Below are 20,728 nucleotides of genomic sequence, written 5' to 3'. Positions count from 1 at the left end.
AGGAAAAGACAAAATATCTTTAATTCTTTTGTTTCTTGAATTAAATTTTTAAAAAAAATTTTGAAAGTGTGCTTCTTTTCTTCTGTGTCTTTGGTTTTAACTTCTATCCCTGCAATTTTCAGAGAGAGATTGATGCAGGATGTAAACCCATAACTGAATTACAAAACTCAAGCATTTTTCTGATGATGAGGGGTTAGTATAAATGTTTTCTTTGAATGGGAGAATGTATATTCTATATAAGCATTTAAAATACAGCACATTTTTCCTACAAGTTCAGGCCTGAGAGCTACTCAATTGTGTTGTCTGTTTGCAGTGGTAAGAGAGGGGCAACAGGCTGGCACAGTTGGAAGAATGTGTGACTCTTGATCTCGGGGTCATGGGTTCAAGCCCCATATTGGAGGAAGAAATTACTAAGATAAAGAAATAAACTTAAAACAAAAGAGAGAGTGAGTAAAAATGACAGAAAAAATTGGGTAGGGAGAGGTGAAATGATTTATACTACTGAATTTAATCACATTTTTTTTGGTGACAGAGCTGAAGGAGTTTAAGTAACTTGTCCAATATCCCCCAAGTATCAGCACCAGGATCCAAATCCATGTCCGTTTGACCCCGAAGTCCATATTCTTCCCTCTGCATTCTTTGCCTCCAGGGAGGCTCTTCTGTGACCTCCTCTCATAAAGTCCCCCACCCTCCCACTCTGCACCCTGGCTCCTGATGGCGTGCTCCTGGAAGAAAGCAGGGCTGATTTGGGACCCATTCCAGAGGATCGCTCCTCTAAAGTGGTTCTTTAAGGTGACAGGTGATGGCTATAGAGGATTGTTGGATAAAACAAAAACATAAAACAACAATTTTCTTTCTTTCTTTCTTTCTTTCAAGATTTATTTATTTATTTGAGAGAGAGTATGAGCGGGGGAGTGGGGTGGGAGGAGCAGAGTGGGAGAGGGAGAAGCAGACCCCCCACTGAGCAGGGAGCCCGATGCGGGGCTCGATCCCAGGACCCTGAGATCATGACCTCAGCAGAAGACAGACGCTTAACAGACTGAGCCACCAGGTGCCCTGAAACAACAGTTTTCTTGACAAACTACAGTGTGCATCTGTTAGAAAGTGTGAGGAACAAATCAGTTAAAGGCTGAGAAATAGAAATAGTTGAGGGTATTGTTGGTGCTTTGGAAAACAGCCAACTTGATTTGTGTTTTACTCTAAAAATGACTGAGGCATTGCCCCATTTTGGGGTATGACTTGGCATTTTATCCATCGTGGTAAAGTGTTGTCCAGGCCTTTTCTCTTCATCACCTTAGATTCTCTCCAAACTCCACAGGACACTTCAGCAAAGTCCAAAAGCCCATCTGCTATGGGGAGCACTTGAGTAACATCTTCAGATGACATATCTGAAGCAGGCAGCCAGACAGCTCTGGGTGGGTCTAAGTTTGGTGCTGAATGTTGGTTCCTCTTTCATTGTCTCAAGACATATGAGTTTAATAGAATTTTGAGGAAAGTCATTGGTCTGAATTCGGCACAACTGCAAAGTGTACTACCTTTGTGATGATGTCATAGAATGTTTGGATGGGAAGGCCCAAGAGATCATCTTCTAGTCTAACTCTTCTTTTCTCCCAGCTTTATTGAGGTCTAACTGACAAATAAAAATTGTATATATTTAAGGTATATGATGTGATGATATGACATGCATATGCATTGTGAAATGATACCACAGTCAAGCTAATCAACATATCCGTTGCCTCACTTGGTAACCATTTGTGTGTGTTGGTGAGAGCACTTAAAATCTATTCTCCTAGAAAACTTAAAAAAATTTTTTTTATTAGATTTTTTTTTTTTTAAGTAAACTCTACGCCCACTGTGGGGCTGGAACTCATGATCCTGAGATCAAGAGTCACATGCCCTACCGACGGAGCCAGCCAGGTTCCCCTCTCTTAGCACATTTAAAGTATATATTAACTATAGTCACCATGCTGCACAGTAGATCACCAGAACTGATTAATTTTATAACTGAAAGTCTGTATCCTTTTATGAGTTCGGCTTTTTTTAGATTCCACACATACATGAGATCATACAGTGTTTGTCTTTCTCTGTCTGACTTATTTCACTCAGCACGCTGTCCTTCAGGGTCATCCATGTTGTCTCAGGTGGCGGGATTTCTCATGGCTGAATAATATTCCACACATGTGTGCACATATATACACCACATCTTCTTTGTCTTTTCATCCATCAGCAGACACTTAGGTGGTTTCCATACTGTGATAATTTTGAATAATGCTGCAATAACATAGAAATGCAAATGTGATCCTAATTTCATTTGCTTTGGTTATATTTCTGGAAGTAGAATTGCTGGATCATATGGTAGTTCTTTCTTTACTTTTTCCAAAAAAAAACCCCACCAAAAACCACCACCATATTTATTGAGTTGACCCTGATCTAAAGAGAAAGATGTCAAAAGAAAACCTAAAACATGTACATAAGCACACACCTCCCTGAACCCAGATAACCTAAAAGAAAATATAACACAAAGTCCTGTTAAACAGATAAATTTATCTTCTCTTCTGGAAGATGTTTCCATGCCCCAATACCTGTCCTCTTGTAACCACTGGAGCCTTCATTTTTTTTTTTTTAAGATTTTATTTGTTTATTTGAGAGAGAGAGAGAGCACAGAAGTAGGGGGAGGGGCAGAGGGAGAGGGAGAAGCAGGTTCCCTCTAGGCAGGGAGCCCGATGCGGGGCTCGATCCCAGGACCCTGGATCAGGACCTGAGCCCAAGGCAGATGTGTAATCCACAGAGCCACCCAGACACCCTGACTTGGGCCTTCAGAATAGCAACTTTTCTCCAGTCAGCCCCTGAGCCTTCATTTTATTTTCCATGCTTTTTAACATGGACACGTTTTTCAGCATGTCAGGCAAGATGAGAAAGCGGATCTTGCTGCCACGGATGTACACCCACCCCAGCTGTGCCACTCGGCCTTCTCTGTATGTGAGTGTGATGTTGGACATCTGGCAGTTTATGTTGTCCTTGGCCTTAAAGAGCTTCCCATGATACACCTCGCCGGCTTGGTCTCACACGTCACAATGGGACCCTGAGCCCCGCATAGGACTGCAATCGGCAAGCCATTTGATAGACATCTCAGCAGGAAGAGAGTTCTCACCGGCTCTGGCCTACTCTTCCTTCTGGGTGCAGAGGTAACTCTGGTAGCTGCGAAGGTGTGAGCCAAGCGAATGGCAGGGCCGTGCTCCTGGTAGTTCCTTTTTCAAATTTTCTGAGGGACTCCATACTGTTTTCCATAGCAGCTGCACTGATTTCCTTTTCTCCACGCCCTCACCAACACTTGATATGTCTGGTCTTTTTGGGAATAACCATCCTAATAGGTGAGAGGTAAGATCTTACTGTGGTTGATTTGCATTTCCCTGCTATCAGTGACTTTGAGAACCCTTTCGTATACCTGTTGGACATTTGTATGTCTTCTTTGGAAAAATGTCTATTCGGGTCCGTTGCCCACTTTTTTTTTTTTTTTTAAGATTTTATATTTTTATTTGACAGAGAGAGCGCACAAGCAGGGGGAGTGGGAGGCAGAGGGAGACGGAGAAGCAGGCTCCCGGCCTAGCAGGGAGCCTGATGTGGGGCTCTATCCCAGGACCCTGAGATCATGACCTGAGCTGAGGGCAGTCGCTTAACCAACTGAGCCACCCAAGCGCCCCAAAGCCCACTTTTTAATTGGATATGTCTTGATATTGAATTTTATGAGTTCCTTACATGTTTTGGATATTAATTCCTTATCAGACATATGGTCGCAAATACTTTCTCCCATTCTGCAGGTTGCTTTTTCATTTTGTTGTGGGTCTGTCTCCTCTTTAACCAACACCAAAATCTGACCAGAAGGCCCCGTTCATCAGAATCCTCTTGACACTAAACTTAGAGAGGCAAGAAGAAACTTATAAGAAAGCCAGTTGATGACAAGGATGTTTCAATAGTCATAGGGCTGTCCAGGTGACATCCTGTGTTCAGTACTCATCCCTCTGGTTCTCAGACAGCTAATCTCTGGTCCTGGATGGTGACTGCTGAGCTCAGAAAGACAAGACACCAGAAGCGCTGGAGTCAGATGAAATCAGATGAGTGCTGCTCGAAGCCACACTTATTAAGACAGGAAAGGAAACTCCTATTTTAGGAAGTTTTCTAATGACAAGGCTAAGCCTTGATTAACCAGAGAACTCAGTGAATAGAACACACTGTCTGGCACCCAGCACCTGCTTCCCTTGGACTTGGGGCTCAGTCAGAGGGTGTTTCTTCCCCGCAAGGAGGACTGCTGAGACTGTGCTACGGAAAGCTCGAAGCCAGGCGGTGTTTCCCATCCTCCCTCGGTCCTGCCTGCCCAGTGCTCCCTCACTGCTTCTCTTCACTGGTCTTGCATGAAAACAGATCTAGGGTGACAGGAAAGTGATGACTCATCTGACATCAGATTGAGTCCTTTTTATTTGCCCTTTTGTTGGTCTCAGGCTCTGATATTGGGAACATCCGTATTGCGCTTGTGAATGTTTTTATTGCACAGAAGAAACACGTGGATTGCAGTGGAACTCTGATGATTTAAAGGTCTGATGCGTGGGGCTGTCTGGTAGCTCTGTTTTCCACACTCCTTTGACTAGAAAAAGAAATCAAAGTGTGTTTTAGTCATGCTGACCAGCAAGGGCCAGGGACTCCTTCCCTTTGGTTTGTGTCTCTGGTTGTGTATATTCATGCCTTGCTTGAAAGGTAGGTTTTATTTCTGCTTTATCTCATATCCTCTTTTCAGCTACATGTGTTTGCTCTTCTTTTCTAGTTGTGCTTGATTGAGCAGAGATGAGATATTCGATGTCTGAATATGCAGACGGTCTGCAGAGGAATTACTGCAGTTATAACTGATAATTAATCTATTTCTTACTGGGTAGGTTTAACATGAGATTTAGGGGGTGGGGTGGGGAGGACAATGAAACCTTGTAAACCATACCTTATTTTATTGTCCCACTAAAAATATGGTGATAATAATGATGCAGTTTTCTATCCATCTCTGCCATGGGTATAGTCACCTGATTTATTTGTATTTGTATTTAATATATATATATTTTTAACTGTGATTTGTTTGTTAGCTGATACTATGACTTATTCCGTGAACCCTTCCATTTTGAAGGTAATCATCATTGTTTTGGGAAGCATGTCATATTACTGTGTTGGAATGTGTCCTAAGAGTAAGATATTCATTTTAAAGCTAAGCCTTGGAAACAGACAGCTGCTATTCTGTGGAAGAAAACCACATTTCCACGTGCTGGTGGCTTTGCGGGGGCTTGCTCTTCAAGACTCATGGAGGGCTTATCTACAGCGTCTGGGGCGGCGGGTGGGAATGGGGTAATGGAGAGAATTGTTTCTTGTCTGTTTTATGTAGAAATATTTCTACCATTATTGATTATAGTGGCAAGAGTGCTGTTTTACATTTAAAGTTGTTCTTTCCTGCTGAAAGCTCAGTTTCAGTGTTTCCAAGGGCATTTGTCAAACTACTCTTTATTTAGTGATACAACAGCTATTTTTTGTTCATTTTTGCAGAATGAGTTTTCAGTCCCTTTAACTTTCTTTCAGGGTATAAATCCCTCTGGGAAATTTGTAGAACAGTATGTCAGATGTCAAATTTGGCTTCTATAAGGGAAAATATAGAGGGGTATTAATGAAATGAATTATGTCAAATGAAGGCAAGTAACCTACTTTTAATGCATTCTTGGAAAAATACAGACATACACATTAAGCTATTTAAGATTTAGTGACTGAAATGCTGTTATTTAAGAACTAATTTTGAATTCTTTTAAAACTATTTAAGTAAGTTTGCCTCAAAAACCTTGCACTTACACAAATCTCCAAAGTAATTGAATTCAAAGCTGACTTTAAAAAGGAGTATGGCTTGTTAAGATCTTAATAAGATTACTAGTTATTTCAGTTTGCTTGGTGAAGTTTCCCCAGCTAAGCCCCTCACTGGTTGTAGAAACAGGTAGTTGGATCAGCGTTTTGACAAGAAAGGGCAGGACTCTTCCTTAATAACCAGAGCAGTAAGATCGTGAGCTATCCTCAGTGACATAAGCCACAATCGGAGTTCATGCTATCCCCTTGCATGTGTGGGGCATTAGACTTTTAAAAGTGCTCTTGCCAATATTATTTTATTTGATATCACAGTTTTCTGGGACGTATGCATTCCCCTTTTATCTTCAGGGCAGAGGTGACAAACCGAGGCCCAGAGGTGCAGGGTACATGGGCACAGGGCCAGTCTGCATGGGTGGACAGAACGCAGGGGCAGGAGGGCTCCGTTGGCTTGGACACCCCACTGCCCACGTCACTTGGTGATGGCAGTGCCAGAACCTCCCCATCCGCAAGCACCCTCTCTGCTTCTCTAACTCTTCCCTCTGTTTGGCCATGCAGGCTCTGCAGGCTGTGCATCTGAAGAGAGACTCTTTCACAAACTGTTTTCTCATTATAACCAGTTCATCAGGCCTGTAGAAAATGTTTCTGATCCCGTCACAGTGCATTTTGAAGTGGCCATCACACAGCTGGCCAATGTGGTAAGTGCTGCCAGTTCACTGCCTGTTCTCAGAGAAACCCTGACTCTGCGGTGGGGGTGGGGAGCAGAGCAATTCTCGACATTGTCCTAGTTATTGTATAGGGTAAATATAGAAATTTTAAAAACACGAATAAACACACATCTACATGAGCGCTGGCCCTGCAAAGCCCTCCAGCTGGGAAGAAGACGCTTCCCCATTTATGCTGTAATTACTCACATCAAGGCAGTGTCTTTCTGGAAGTGCTTTCAGAGCGAGTTTATGAAACAAGGAGGCGAAGGGGAAGTTGAAGGGAGAATACAGAGGGAGCTAACTTCATTGTGCACCTATTATGCACCAGTCACTGTGTCTACACTTAGTGGCTGTCATCTGCATTTTATAGCTGGAGGGAAGCTCAGTTAAGCAAACTTCTTAAGGTCCTACGACTAAAACATGGTGGAACTGAGATCTTAATCAAACCTGTCCGACTCCAAAGCTTATGTTTTTTTCACTCCATAAAAAAAGAATGCCTTTAAGTCTTCTACATTATGCAAGAAAGAAAAAAAAAAATCACCTTCTTTCATATAGAATTCCATCCAGCCCTGAAAAAACAGATGGCAATTTGGAGTTCTTACTTTAATTTATTGCTACTATGTTCAAGGGCAAGTAGGACTGCAGTTCTTTTTTTTCTTTTTTTTTTAAGATTTTATTTATTTATTTGACAGAGAGAGAGAACACAAGCAGGGGGAGTGGGAGAGGGAAAAGCAGGCTTCCTGCCGAGCAGGGAGCCCAATGTGGGACTTGATCCTAGGACACTGGGATCATGACCTGAGCCGAAGGCAGACGCTTAATGACTGAGCCACCCAGGCGCCTGACTGCAGTTCCTTTTGAATAATCTTCATGCCCTAGTTGGCAGGAGAGGAGGTAGTGAGACCTGATATTATAACATAGAGCAGAGTTCTGGCTCCAAGACATGGGACGGGGCTTGGACCAAATTCCAGGAATAGGCAGGCTCAGGAAGTAGGGGGAGCGTAAGCATCGCAGAGAGACAAGAGTGCACAACAAAGGGAACCCCCCTTCATCAGTCCCAGCCAATGGATAAGGAAGGAGCCCTCCGTCCTCCTAGGCTTTGCCCCGTGGGAATCAGTGGTGGCTCTCAAGGTTCACTGGGGAAAGACCTTCATTACAGATGTGAAGTCAGGGCCCATGATATTTCTCCGGTCCATGCTTCCTGCTGGACGAGGCTGACCCTGGCCTGGTCCTCTGGCTTCTGGCCCAAGTTGGAAATATGTATATACTGGTACATATTGGTTTAAAAAAAGTCACATGTTTTCTTTTGCTTAGATGGACCCGCTCATTCATTTAAAAAATATTTATTTGGTACCTATTCTGATCCTCTCTACCCCCAAAGAGTGTTATACTGGTTACTGGCCTCCTACTGGGCTGGGAGCCATAATTTGCTGTGGATTGGGTTGTTATAAAGTATGGTGGGTGGGGACGGCAGATTACAGATTTTGACATTTGCATTTGGCTGCTATCAGAGATTTTAAAACATAACACGGCTTAAATAAAACAAGTTTATATCTTTCTTATGTAACATAAATCTAAAGGTTAACAGTTTAGGAGGTTTACACCAGGTGGCTTCATGGTGTTACTGACTGCACCACTGTGTTGGGTTGCTCAGGTTAGACACTGCACAACATCCAGGGGATGCCAATCACATGGACCATGATGCTTAAAGCATAAACCGTGCATGGTGGCAGTGAGCAAAGTTCCCATCTTTCTATTTCATCATGTGCTTTCTTCCCTCAGTGTTGGCAAGGTAACTGCTGATTTCACTCATCATATTCACACCCTTGGTAATAAGCAGGAGGAAGGGAGAAGGGCACATAACAGACATCTGTGACTTCCTTGAGGAGTTTTCTTAGAAGTCCTACTAACATCCTTGGCTTCCTATCTCACTGACAACCTCTAGCTGTAAGGGAGGCTTAGGAAATTTAGTTTTTTAAGTTGAATTTTATTTACTGAAATAATCGTAGATTTATATGCAGTTGTAAGAAATAATAGAAAGATCCCTTGTACACTTTGCCCAGTTTCCCCAGTGGCACCCACTAATATGTCTTCCATTTCTAAAATTTTGTCATTTCGAGAAAGTTATATAAAAACGGAGTAATATAGTATGTAATCTTGTGGGATTGGCTTTTCCACTCAGTATAATTTTCTGGACACTCATGCCAGTTGTTGATTGTATCAATAGTTCATTTCTTCTTGGTGCGGAGTAGTATTCCGTGGTACTTATGCACTGCAATTTATTTCACTTTTCGTTGGTTGAAGAACATTTGGGTTGATTCCAGTTTTGTTCTATTACAAATAAAAGTGCTATGTACATTTGGGTATAGGTTTTTGTGCGAATGTAAATCTTTATTTCTCTGGGATAAACCTCCAGGTGTGCAATTGCTGGGTCATGTGGTAGTTGCATGTTTAGTTTTTTTAAGAAACTGCCAAAATGCTTTCCAGAGTGGATCTATCCTTTTTCATTCCTACCAGCAATATATAAGTGATCCAGTTTATCCCCATCTTCACCAATATTTGGTGTTGTCACTATTTTTTATTTTAGCCGTTCTAATAGGTATACAATGATATCTCATTGTAGTTTTAATATGCATTTTCCTAATGACTAATGATATAGAACATCTTTTCATGGGCTTATTTTCCATCTGTATATCCTCTTTGGTGAAATGTTTGTTCATGGTTTTTGCCCATTTTCTAATTGGATTGTTTGATTTTTTTTTTTTTAACTGTTCAGTGTTGAGAGTTCTTGCTATATTTCAGATACTAATACTTTGCCAGATATGTGGTTTGTAAATACAGTTGACCTTTGAATAATGCAGGGGTTAGGGGTGCCAGCCCCTACCATAGTCAAAATTCTTCATATAACTTTTGACTCCTCCAAAACCTAACTATTAATGGCCTACTGTTGACCTGAAGCCTTACTGATTACATAAACACTTGATTAACACATATTTTATATGTTATGTGTGTTATATTCTGTATTCTTACAATAAAGGAAGAGAAAATAAAATGTTATTAAATCATGAGGAAGAGAAAATACATTTACAGCACAGTGCCATAAAAATTCTACGTGTAAGTGGGCCTGCACAGTTCAAACCTGTGTATTCAAGGGTCAGCTATATTTCACCCTAGTTTGTAGCTTCTCTTTTCATCTTTTTCATGTGGGCTTTCACTCAAACTTTTCCATTTTGATGAGGTCCAGTTTTCAATTCTTCCTTTTATGTGTTGTGCTTTTGATACTAAGCCTAAGAATTCTTTGCCTAATTGCAGATCCCAGAGATTTTCTTTTATTTTTTTCCTTAAAGCTTTATTTATGTTTTACATTTAAGACTGTTACCCATTTTGAGTTAATTTTTAATTTTTGTATAAAATGTGAGGCTTGTTCTTTTGGGCAGGGGGTGGTCTGTGGTGTCTAATTGCTCCAGAATCATTTGTTGAAAAAGCTATCCCTTTTTCCATTGAGTTGGCTTTGCACCTTTGTGAAAAATCAGTTGAGTGTATTTGTGCGGGTCTATTGCAGGGTCCTCTGTTCCATCCCATTGATCTCTGTGACTAGCCCTCCACCAATACCACCCAGTCTTGATTACTGTAGCTATATAGTAAGTCTTTTTTTTTTTTAAGATTTATTTATTTATTTGAGAGAGAGAGAGCAGAAGCAGGGAGAGGGGCAGAGGGACGGGGGAGGCAGACTCCCCACTGAGCAGGGAGGCTGTGGAGGACTTGATCCCAGGATCTGAGCTAATGGCTGACATTAACCAGCTAAGCCACCCAGGTACCCAGTAAGTCTTAGTATTGGCCAGAGTGATTCCTGCCACCTTATTCTTCTTTGTCAAAATTATATTAGCTATTCTGGGGCTTAAGCCTTAGAAGAAGCTGCCTATATATACAAAAAACCTTGCTGGGATTTTGAAAGGAATTGCATTACATCTATAGATTAATTTGGGGAGAAGTGACATTTTCACTGTTGTATAATCTTCCAACCCATGAATGCAAGATATTTCTCCATTTATTTAGTTCTTTTTTTCATCAGCATTCTGTAATTTTCAGCATACAGATCCTGTTTATGCATTATTATGTGAATATGTAAGTATTTTGTTTTATTTGAAGCAATTGAAAATAATGTGCTTTTGGGGCGCCTGGGTGACTCAGTCGTTAAGCGTCTGCCTTCAGCTCAGGTCATGATCCCAGGGTCCTGGGATCGAGTCCCACATCGGGCTCCCTGCTCGGCGGGAACCCTGCTTCTCCCTCTCCCACTCCTCCTGCTTGTGTTCCTGCTCTCGCTGTCTCTCTCTCTGTCAAATAAATAAAATCTTAAAAAAAAAAAAAAGAAAAGAATGTGCTTTTAATTTTGGTTTCTCCATGTTCGTTGTTAGTATATGGAAATTAAATTGATTTTTGTATATTGATCTTGTATCCTGAGATCTTGCTGATTAGTTTCAGTATTTTTATAGATTCCATGGATTTTCTATGTAGGCAACCATGTCATATGCAAATAGAGATAGTTTTATTTCTTCCTTTTTAATCTGTGCCTTTTCCCCCCTTTTTCTTGCCTTATTGCATTGATTAGAATTTCTAGTACTGTGTTGAATAAAAGTGGTGAGAGTGGACATCTTTGCCTTGTTCTCAATCTTAAGGAAAAAGCATTCAGTCCTTCACCATTTAGTGTAATGATAGCTGTAGGCGTTTTATAGAGGTTGTCATTAAGCTGAGGAAGTTCTTTATTCCCAGTTTTCAGAGAGTTTTTATCATGAGTTGATGTTGAATTTTTGTTAAATGCTTTTTCTGCATCAATGGATATGGTCACATAATTTTTCTTCTTTACCTTGTTGATATGGTAAATTACATTGATTGATTTTTGAATGTTGAACCAGTCTTACATCTCATTTAATCATGGTGGATAACTTTTTATATATTGTTGGATTCAGTTTGCTCTGTAGTTTTCTTTTTTTGTACTGTCTTTGGGTTTTGTGTCAGGATAACACTTCATAAAAAATACTTGGAATTGTTCCATCCTCTTCTATGTTCTGGAAGAGATTGTATAAAATTGATATTAGTTCTTCTTTACATAGTTGGTAGAATTCTCCAGGGGAACTTACTAGGTCTAGAGGTTTCTGTTCCAGGAGTTTTTAACTATAAATTCAATTTTTAAAAATGGCTATAGGCTATTCAGACTGTCAATTTCATCTTCTTTGAATTTGGATAATTTGTGGCTTTTGAGGTTTAATCCACTTCTTTTAAATTTTTGAATGTATGATAAAGTTGTTTATAGTATTGTCTATTCTTTGTAATGGCTACAGGATCTGTGGTGCTCCTATTTCATTTCTGATGTTGGTGAGTTGTGTCTTTGTTTTTATTTCTGTCAATCTTGCTACAAGGTCATCAATTTTGTTGTTTTTTTCCCCCAAAGAATCAGCTTTTGTTTCACTGATTTTTCTCTATTGTTTTCCTTTTCAATTTTATTGATTTCTACTCTTTTTTTTTAAAGTTTATTTGTTTATTTAAGTAATCTTTACATCCACCTTGGGGCTCGAACTCACAACCCCAAGATCAAGATTTGCATGCTCCAATGATTGAGCCAGCCAGGTGCCCCATAATTTCTACCCTTATCTTTATTTTTCCTTCCTTATGCTTGCTTTGGGTTCATTTTGTGCTTCTTTTCCAATTTCTTGAAGTAGAAACTTGGATCATTGATTTGAGATCTTTCCTTACTTATAATGTAAGCATATAATGCTACAATTTTATTTTCAGCACTGTTTTTTAGCTATGTCCTTCATGTCTTGATATGTTGTGTTTTGATTTTCATTTAGTTCTATGTATTTTTAAAAATCTCCTTTGAGGGGCACCTGGGCGGCTCAGTCGGTTAAGCATCTGACTCTTGATTTCGGTTCAAGTCATGATCTCAGGGTTGTAAAATCAAACCCTGCATGGGACTCCGTGCTCAGTGCAGAGTCTGCTTGGGATTCTCTTTCTCCATCTCCCTTTGCCCCTCCCCCTGCTCATGGGCACACACGTGTTCTTTCTCTCTCAAATAAATAAATAAAATCTTAAAAAAAAAAAATCTCCTTTGAGACATCCTCTTTGACCCATGGATTATTTAGAAGAGTATTGTTTAGTTCCTATGGGTTTAGAGATGTTCCTGTTGTCTTTTTGTTATTGATTTCTAGTTTGATTCCATTATGGTCAGAAAACACACTGTATGTTTTCAATTCTTTTAAATTTTATGAGGTTTATTTTATGGCCCATGATAAAAATGTGGTTTATTATCTTGGTTAATATTCCATGCATGCTTGAAAAGTATGTGTATTCTGCTGTTTTGAGTGAAGTGTTCTATATATGTCAGTTAGATCCTGTTGATTCATTATGTTCTTCAGATCTTCTCTATTTTTGCTGATTTTCTGTCTAGTGGTTCTACTGGGTGCTAAGGGAGGTGGAGTTGAAGTCTCCAACTATAATAGGGGGTTTGTTCCTTCTTTCAGCTTTATCAATTTTTGTTTCATCTAATTGAAGACTATTGTTTGGTGTGTATACAGTTAGGATTATTATGTCTTCCTGGTGAATTGATCCTTCTAGCATTATGTAATGTCCCTCGTTGCCTATACTAACTGTTTTTTCTGAAGTCTACTTTGTCAGATATTAATGTAGCCAATCTCATTGGTGTATTAGAGACCACCTGTTCTCGGATGGGGCACCAAAAGTCCCTGTGGATCATGTTCATTGTTGTCTTTGAGCCATGGTGAGCTCTGGGGATGGCTCTGTGATGTAGGACAGCCAGGATGCACAACCACCAACTCCCTTCTCAAAGTCTCTAGGCCTCTTGCTGCTCTACCTAGAAGTGTTTTTCTGCCATACAGAATGACTCTGGTCACAGAGTTTTCTGGGTGGATGATCTTTCAATGTTAGAGCACATCTGCTGTCCTCCCAACAGCGATTCAAGACAAAGCCCCTGTCTAGTGTTTTGATGGCCTCCCATATCTGAAATGACAAACTTAAAGGCCTTTAAAGTGTAGTCCACCTGGCCTTTCTGATCTCAGTCTCCGCTGCTCTGGAAGCTAATCAATTTGAAATTGTAACTCCAATCCTTTGATGCAGGCAGGGTTCCAACTAATTTATTTTCCCAAGAAAGAGATACAGGGCAATGGTCCCAGGAACGTGGAATGGTATTGTGGGTCTCTGGCCTCCTCCAGCTGGGCTGTCTGATGGTAGTGCCCATGACCATCAGTGTGGTTTGGAATTGGGTGGAGAACAAGACTTGCCAGAACAAGTCCTGATCCATAAAGTTGGCTGACGCCCCTGAGGATGTCCACACCACACGGAGCCTCACCAGCCTGTGGATGTGTTGGCGGGGAGACAGAGATGTTGTTGGGATGATATCGCCAACAGATTTGAATGATTTGAACACAGTGTACTAGTTCACAGTGTACACTAGTTCTATCAACACAGTATACTAGTGTACAGAGAGGATGCAGTCTTTGGAAGATCCTTAAGACATTTACCCTTAAGACCTTCCTGGACTGCATCGTTAGTCCATTCCTGATCGGCAGCCAACGGATTTATTGACATGGCCTCTGCTGGAATCTATAGGTCACAACATAACCTCGAAAGCAGAAGGCATCAGCCTTAGGCTTGGGTGATTATAAAGCCATGGACTGCTTGGTCAATGGATAGGTATAGCCTCTTTTTTTTTTTCTTTTCCTGGCTAATAGGAAACCATGAATGTAACTCCTTTTGTTGACCTTTTAAAACCCTGGGGCTTACTATGACTTGACACAAACCCATTTGAAGGAGGAAGCTTGGCAGGGGAGGTTGTGAAGTACAGAGCAGCTCAGTAAAAAAGAGCCGGTTGGTGTCTGAGTCCTGGCCACAGCTCTGTCAACTACAGTTGAATTCATTTACTCTCGGGGTGTCCATGTGTCTTGTAAAGCAAGGTTGGTACTTTTTTTTTTTTTTAAGATTTTATTTACTTATTTGAGAGAGAGAGCAAGAGAGAGAACACAAACGATGGGGAGGGGCAGAGGGAGAAGGAGAAGGAGACTCCCCACTGAGCAGGGAGCCCAACATGGGGCTCGATCCAGGACCCCGAGATCATAACCTGAGCCAAAGGCAGACACTTAACCAACTGAGCCACCCAAGTGCTCCAGTTGATAAGTTTTGGGAACGCATTGTTGGCCACTGGGAACACCCAATACCTTCCAAGCTATTGTGCTGTAAGGTTGTTGAAAGTTCTGGATATGTCTTCAGTTTTCCCACTGAAGGCTGGTAGCTGCTTAGGAACACATATTTGGGATTTAGGCCTGAAATGTTTTCTTCCTGATAGCTCCATGACTCCTTTCAGGCCATTTAGGTACTGGCTTAAACTACCTCCTCAGAGAAGCCTTCTTTGACCATTCTGTCTAAAACAGATGTGTGAGCATATATGTATGCACATATGTATGCACACATACACACATGCACACACACACCACTCCATCCCTCTCTATTTTTCTTCACAGGACTTATAACTATCATACATTATATTATATATCTATTATTGATTTTTTTGTCTCCCCAATTAACAGTTTAGAAACATGAAGGTAGGGAATTTTTCCACCTGTTTACTGCTGCAGTCCCAGCATTTATAGAGTACATAATAAGTACTCAATAAATATTCAAGTAATGAATGATTGAAGCAATCAGCATGGCTTGGATGAGAATTGGGATGTGTTGCAATGGAGTGGTAGGTCCCAGCTGGAAAACTCCATGGTGAACTGAGGCTGACATTTCAAGGGGCAATTGGGCTCAGGACTCAGAGCCTAGAGAGTGCCGAGCACAGTTGAGGAAGGGAGGTTTTCAAGGACTGGGGACGAAGATGGTAAAATCAATGAACCAGGGTCTGATACCCATCACCATCTGCAGTTCTTCCCCTCCCTCCTTCCCACTGCCCCTTCTCTTCCTTCTTTCATGGAATCAGAAACCTTTACAGGCTGTGGTGATCAGAAAGTCTTCACAAGGGGTGTTGGGTGGCTCAGTCAGTTAAGCAGCTGCCTTTAGCTCAGGTCATGATCCTGGAGTCCCGGGATTGGGACTGAGACCCTTGTCGGGCTCCCTGCTCAGCGGGGGGTCTGCTTCTCCCCCTCCCTCTGCTCCTCCCCCTGCTCCTGCTCTCGCTCACTCTCTCTCAAATAAATAAATAAAATCTTTAAAAAAAAAAGAAAAAAGGAAGTTTTCACAGAAGAGGTGAGACTCAAATCAGATTTGAAAGACAGTCTTTAAGCCACATTTTTTCTCAGAGTCAACAGGGTTGGAACCAGATGTGAAAATATCATATTTCTGGTTGTATTTTATAAGTTGCTTTTTCAGTCCTCTTTGTTTTCCTCTGTTAGTATAAATAACTCAGATTTGGCTCTCTCTTATTATAATTCTTGTTCTAAGATCCACCTTAATTAGCAAGTACATTTAAGGCTAAAAAATATTATTTCTTTTTCCCAGGATGAAGTAAACCAGATCATGGAAACCAATCTGTGGCTACGTCACGTATGTGTCCTTCCTTTGGACGTGTCTCACTCATGTGCCAGGCTAACAAAGTCTAATGGATAAATTTCACTAGCATTCCCTCTTTCCATTTCCAAATTATGACAGAGCATAAAATATTATCTGTCTCCGAAGCCTAAAATTCAGCTCTGATAACAGCTGCTTGATGCAAACTTCACAGGTGCAGAAACATAGTGATAAAGTTCTCTGGGACACAGAGACCTGTCCCTTCTGGTTTCTGCCCTCAAGTCTCCTATTTTTATCTGTAACTTGAGCCCCAGAGTCAGATGCTTGCCCACTCTTTGATCCTGTTGCACCAGGCCTAAGGAAGTCAGGAACTGAATGTGAGAGCCCCTGGGTTAGATTCCCACTAGCGGGTTTTATCAGTTATACCATCTCATGCGTCCTTCTTGCCTTGATCTTTTACACAGACTTTGTAACAAACTCATCATCGTACACTTAAACTATCTTTTTAATATTAGAAATGAGTTGCTACTCCAGTGTGAATATAGTCTATGGAACATAGAAGTTGAGTTTATAAACTTGGCCAGCTAATTAATAATATAGTTAATTATCTAAGTCATATTTGCCAAAATCAGCTCAGCTACCTAGCCGCCTATTCCACATGGATTTATTCTCTCAACTTTTGGTAGAAATCAATGTATTCTTGGGCGCCTGGGTGGCTCAGTTGGTTAAACTTCTGCTCAGGTCATGATCCCAGGGTTGAGGGATCGAGTCTGCATTGCTCCCTGTTCAGCGAGGAGTCTGCTTCTCCCTCTGCCCCTTCCCCTGCTTGTTCTCTCCTTCCCTCCCTCTCTCTCTCTCACACACACACAAAGAAAGAAACCAATGTACTTTTTATTTATTTTTTTAAGTAGGCTCCAGGCCCAGTGTGGGGCTTGAACTCATGACCCTGAGATCAAGAGTTGCATGCTCTACTGACTGAGCCAGCCAGGTGCCTTCTAATGTACTCTTTAAATTAGAACTTACTTTTTCAAAAAAACCCTGCTAAACGAACATAGAATTAACATTGGAAGAAAGTTACTAAGAATTTTTTATTCAACTGACTTCTTCTGCCTTTAGATCTGGAATGATTATAAATTGCGCTGGGACCCAGTGGAATATGATGGCATTGAGACTCTACGTGTTCCTGTGGATAAGATCTGGAAGCCTGACATTGTTCTCTACAACAAGTATGGGCTTTTGGCAGCAGTTGTCTCTTTCCAAAGTTGCCTTCGGTACAGCAAAGGGGGTGTTACTAATGGTGTCTAGTTTATTTTGCAGTGCTGTTGGTGATTTTCAAGTCGAAGGCAAGACAAAAGCTCTTCTTAAATATGATGGCATGATAACCTGGACTCCTCCAGCTATTTTCAAGAGTTCCTGTCCTATGGATATCACTTTTTTCCCTTTTGATCATCAGAATTGTTCCCTGAAATTTGGTTCCTGGACATATGACAAAGCTGAAATTGATCTTCTAATCATTGGATCTAAAGTGGATATGAATGATTTTTGGGAAAACAGCGAATGGGAAATTGTTGATGCTTCTGGCTACAAGCATGACATAAAATACAACTGTTGTGAGGAGATATACACAGATATAACCTATTCTTTTTACATTAGAAGATTGCCGATGTTTTATACCATTAATCTGATCATCCCCTGTCTCTTTATTTCATTTCTAACCGTGCTGGTCTTTTATCTTCCTTCTGATTGTGGTGAAAAGGTGACACTTTGTATTTCAGTTCTGCTTTCTCTGACTGTGTTTTTGCTGGTAATCACGGAAACCATCCCGTCCACGTCTCTTGTGATCCCACTGGTGGGTGAGTACCTACTGTTCACCATGATCTTTGTCACCCTGTCCATTGTGGTGACTGTGTTCGTGTTGAACATACATTATCGCACCCCAACAACACACACCATGCCCAAGTGGGTGAAGACGGTTTTCCTCCAGCTGTTACCCCCGATCCTGATGATGAGGAGGCCTCTGGACAAGATGAGGGAGACAAGTTCTGATAAAAACTCCAAAGGCATTTCCAGTAGGTCCACCAAAGTCAACTTTGATCATTGCAGAGAGACCAAAGTTCCTAAAGCATGCTGCCGCTGTCCTAAATCAAGTGAGCTTGCCGCCAGCAAGAGATCAAGTCATCAGCCTTTACAATGGATGACTGCGAATTCAGAGCACTCGCCTGATGTCGAAGATGTAATTAATAGTGTTCAATTCATAGCAGAAAACATGAAGAGCCAAAATGAAACAAAGGAGGTAGGTACCTGGCTCTGCTGGCCTGTCCACCCGTAGCAGGCTTAGAGGCACTTTATAGAGCAGGGTGGATCTTCAGTGTGAGTTCTGTTTCCAAGACGGTCAGGGAGCATTACTCTAAGACTGAGCTTGGTTATTATGCAGTTATGGGTGAAGTGGCCTGGGGGTTGGGTGGAGTAAACCATAGTCTCATTGCAAACCTCCACCTCTGAAAATGTTAACTCCAGTGAAATCTGGTTAAAATAAACATTCAGGACGACCTTGGTTAATGAAAGTGTTTCTTAAAAACAGTGGCACAGGGAAGGGTGAATGGGGAGATCTGCCCCTCCGAGCAGCCTGCAGTCTGAGAGTACTGGGGGAGGGGACTGAGTCTGCGATTCCAACCCCACTTATTCTACAGGAGAGGGATTTAGGTGTGGACTGAATGAGCCTCAGGGATATTTTTAGCATCAACATAGTCTGCTTTTGTTGCCCAGAATAGCAGCAAGGACCTCCCCCAGCCTCCAAAGAGAGAGCTCAAGAAAATCATGCCAGTTTTCCATTTCATCTGGATGACTAGCTGAGGGCATCTGAAAACCTGTGTCAGGTGTCTGGGTTTGACCTCATACCGCAGCTGCCGGCATCCATATCTCCTAGTGAAAGGTTGTCTCGAGACCCGAAGTCTGCCCCATTGGTGCAGGGGACGATCCTGTGATTGCGAGTCACAAGGCAGGGGTGGGGGATGTATCATGGGACAGGTGAGCCCAGAACTGTACCTTCATGGTGACACCTTCATAAAATGGAGGGAAGAGTTGTTGACTTAAACACCACTGGGTAGGGCCCTCAAGACACCACCTGAGACATAGGCTTCAGGCATAAGTTGGAGGCATAATCAGTTGGAAGCCAGAATCTGGAAGTGTTACAGGATTTTTTCCTCCATCGGTGCCCACGGTTCTTGGTCATGTTGCTGTTTTAATCTGATTGACCCTTCCCGTGCCTGTCGTCCAATCAGGTTTCTGTCATATGGGAAAGGGTGGAGGGCTCCTTCCAGGGTGTGGTAAAATCCTTTTAAGGGGGGTTCCTTTTAGGGCGAAGGGGGGGGGCTGGTCCCCGCCTGCCTGCCTTCCAACTGTACTTCATCAGAACGACATGAGAAATGCAATGAACTCCCCACAACCAGCATGACTTTGCAGTCTAGAGGGCTGCCTATTCCTGAGAAGGGGGCCCTCCATCATTCCTCACGTCCTGCACCCCCTGCCCCAAACCCATTTCCCAGACCTGCCAAGGAGTCAAAATATCCAGTGGTGCCAATGGCAAAAGTTGAGCTATCTGAGCAAAAGTTGAGCTATCTCGGGAATGCTTTTTGCAGGAAAAGCCCTTTGTGCTCACTAGGTAGCCATCTGCATGAGGCATGGAAGGGCGCATCCACACTCTTCAAAGTTCTGTGAACTATACAGGTGACATGGCTTAACCAGGTTAAAACCAATATTTGCTTTAAAAATTGCCAGAGAAGTCTTCTTTGAAAAGGAAGCAGCTTATTTATGAGACAAAGCACATTCCCTATGGTTTCAATATATTTTTAAATTTTTTTTACTTTTTGTTTGCCTTTCAGGTAGAAGACGACTGGAAATACGTGGCCATGGTGGTGGACAGGGTATTTCTTTGGGTGTTTATAATTGTCTGTGTGTTTGGAACTGCGGGGCTATTTCTACAGCCGCTGCTAGGGAACACAGGAAAGTCTTAAGGATGTATTTTCCTTTTAGCTTTTGAAACTTACAGATGCTGTATTTGTTCTTTGTTCCCAACCATCAGGAAAGGGATATAAAGCTTTCCATCCAAGTCCCCCATATACTGAAGCTGATGGCTAGATGGAAAAAGAGGACTTTATTGCAAATCGGGAGGCTGAATGCCCTCCTTTGTAGCACGGAGGAGTACTTTAAGATGTTTTATAACACTGGAGCCCAGAGTTGGCAGCACCCACAGGCTTCTCTTCTCTGTACATGTCTGACTTCCAGGGACACGAATGACCCATAATACAGTGAGCCATGTAATCAACATCAAGCCATGCTAAAAAGGGGTACTCTTGTACCTCCAGTTTCCACTGCTTATCATCCAGACAGGAAACTCCAGCTTGTACCTTGCAGCAGCGCTTAGGAACTATTACACGCTTGCTTTCTTAGGCATGCCTCTGGGTTGTACTCAGACACGTCAGCATTATTTTATATATTAATTGGCAAAAAGTAATAGCAGGTCATCAGGGTGTATCTCAGCAGGCTGCGTCTAATTAGCATTCATCGGGCAAGAAACTGGAGTGGTAACCCAGCACTGTGCTGGGCATTGAGAAGGCAACAAAATAGGTCCT

At 41.8% G+C, this 20,728-nt stretch overlaps 1 protein-coding gene across 2 annotated transcripts; it reads left to right on the top strand.

Annotated features, from left to right (window-relative positions):
- Positions 1-4,670: 4,670 nt before the first annotated feature.
- Positions 4,671-20,110, top strand: CHRNA6 (cholinergic receptor nicotinic alpha 6 subunit). 2 transcript variants are annotated; one of them, XM_021681546.1, is made up of 6 exons: positions 4,671-4,749; positions 6,436-6,575; positions 16,089-16,133; positions 17,214-17,323; positions 17,415-18,390; positions 19,979-20,110. In XM_021681546.1, the coding sequence occupies exons 1-6, from the start codon at positions 4,671-4,673 to the stop codon at positions 20,108-20,110; spliced, it is 1,482 nt and encodes a 493-aa protein (XP_021537221.1). The 2 variants fall into 2 exon arrangements, with proteins under 2 accessions (XP_021537221.1, XP_021537222.1); XM_021681547.1 differs by lacking the exon at positions 16,089-16,133.
- Positions 20,111-20,728: the final 618 nt, after the last annotated feature.

Source organism: Neomonachus schauinslandi, chromosome 2 (genome assembly GCF_002201575.2).
Source record: "Neomonachus schauinslandi chromosome 2, ASM220157v2, whole genome shotgun sequence".
Lineage (NCBI taxonomy): Eukaryota > Metazoa > Chordata > Mammalia > Carnivora > Phocidae > Neomonachus > Neomonachus schauinslandi.
Note: the sequence above shows the minus strand (reverse complement) of the source record. Positions and strands in the feature narration are given on the sequence as shown.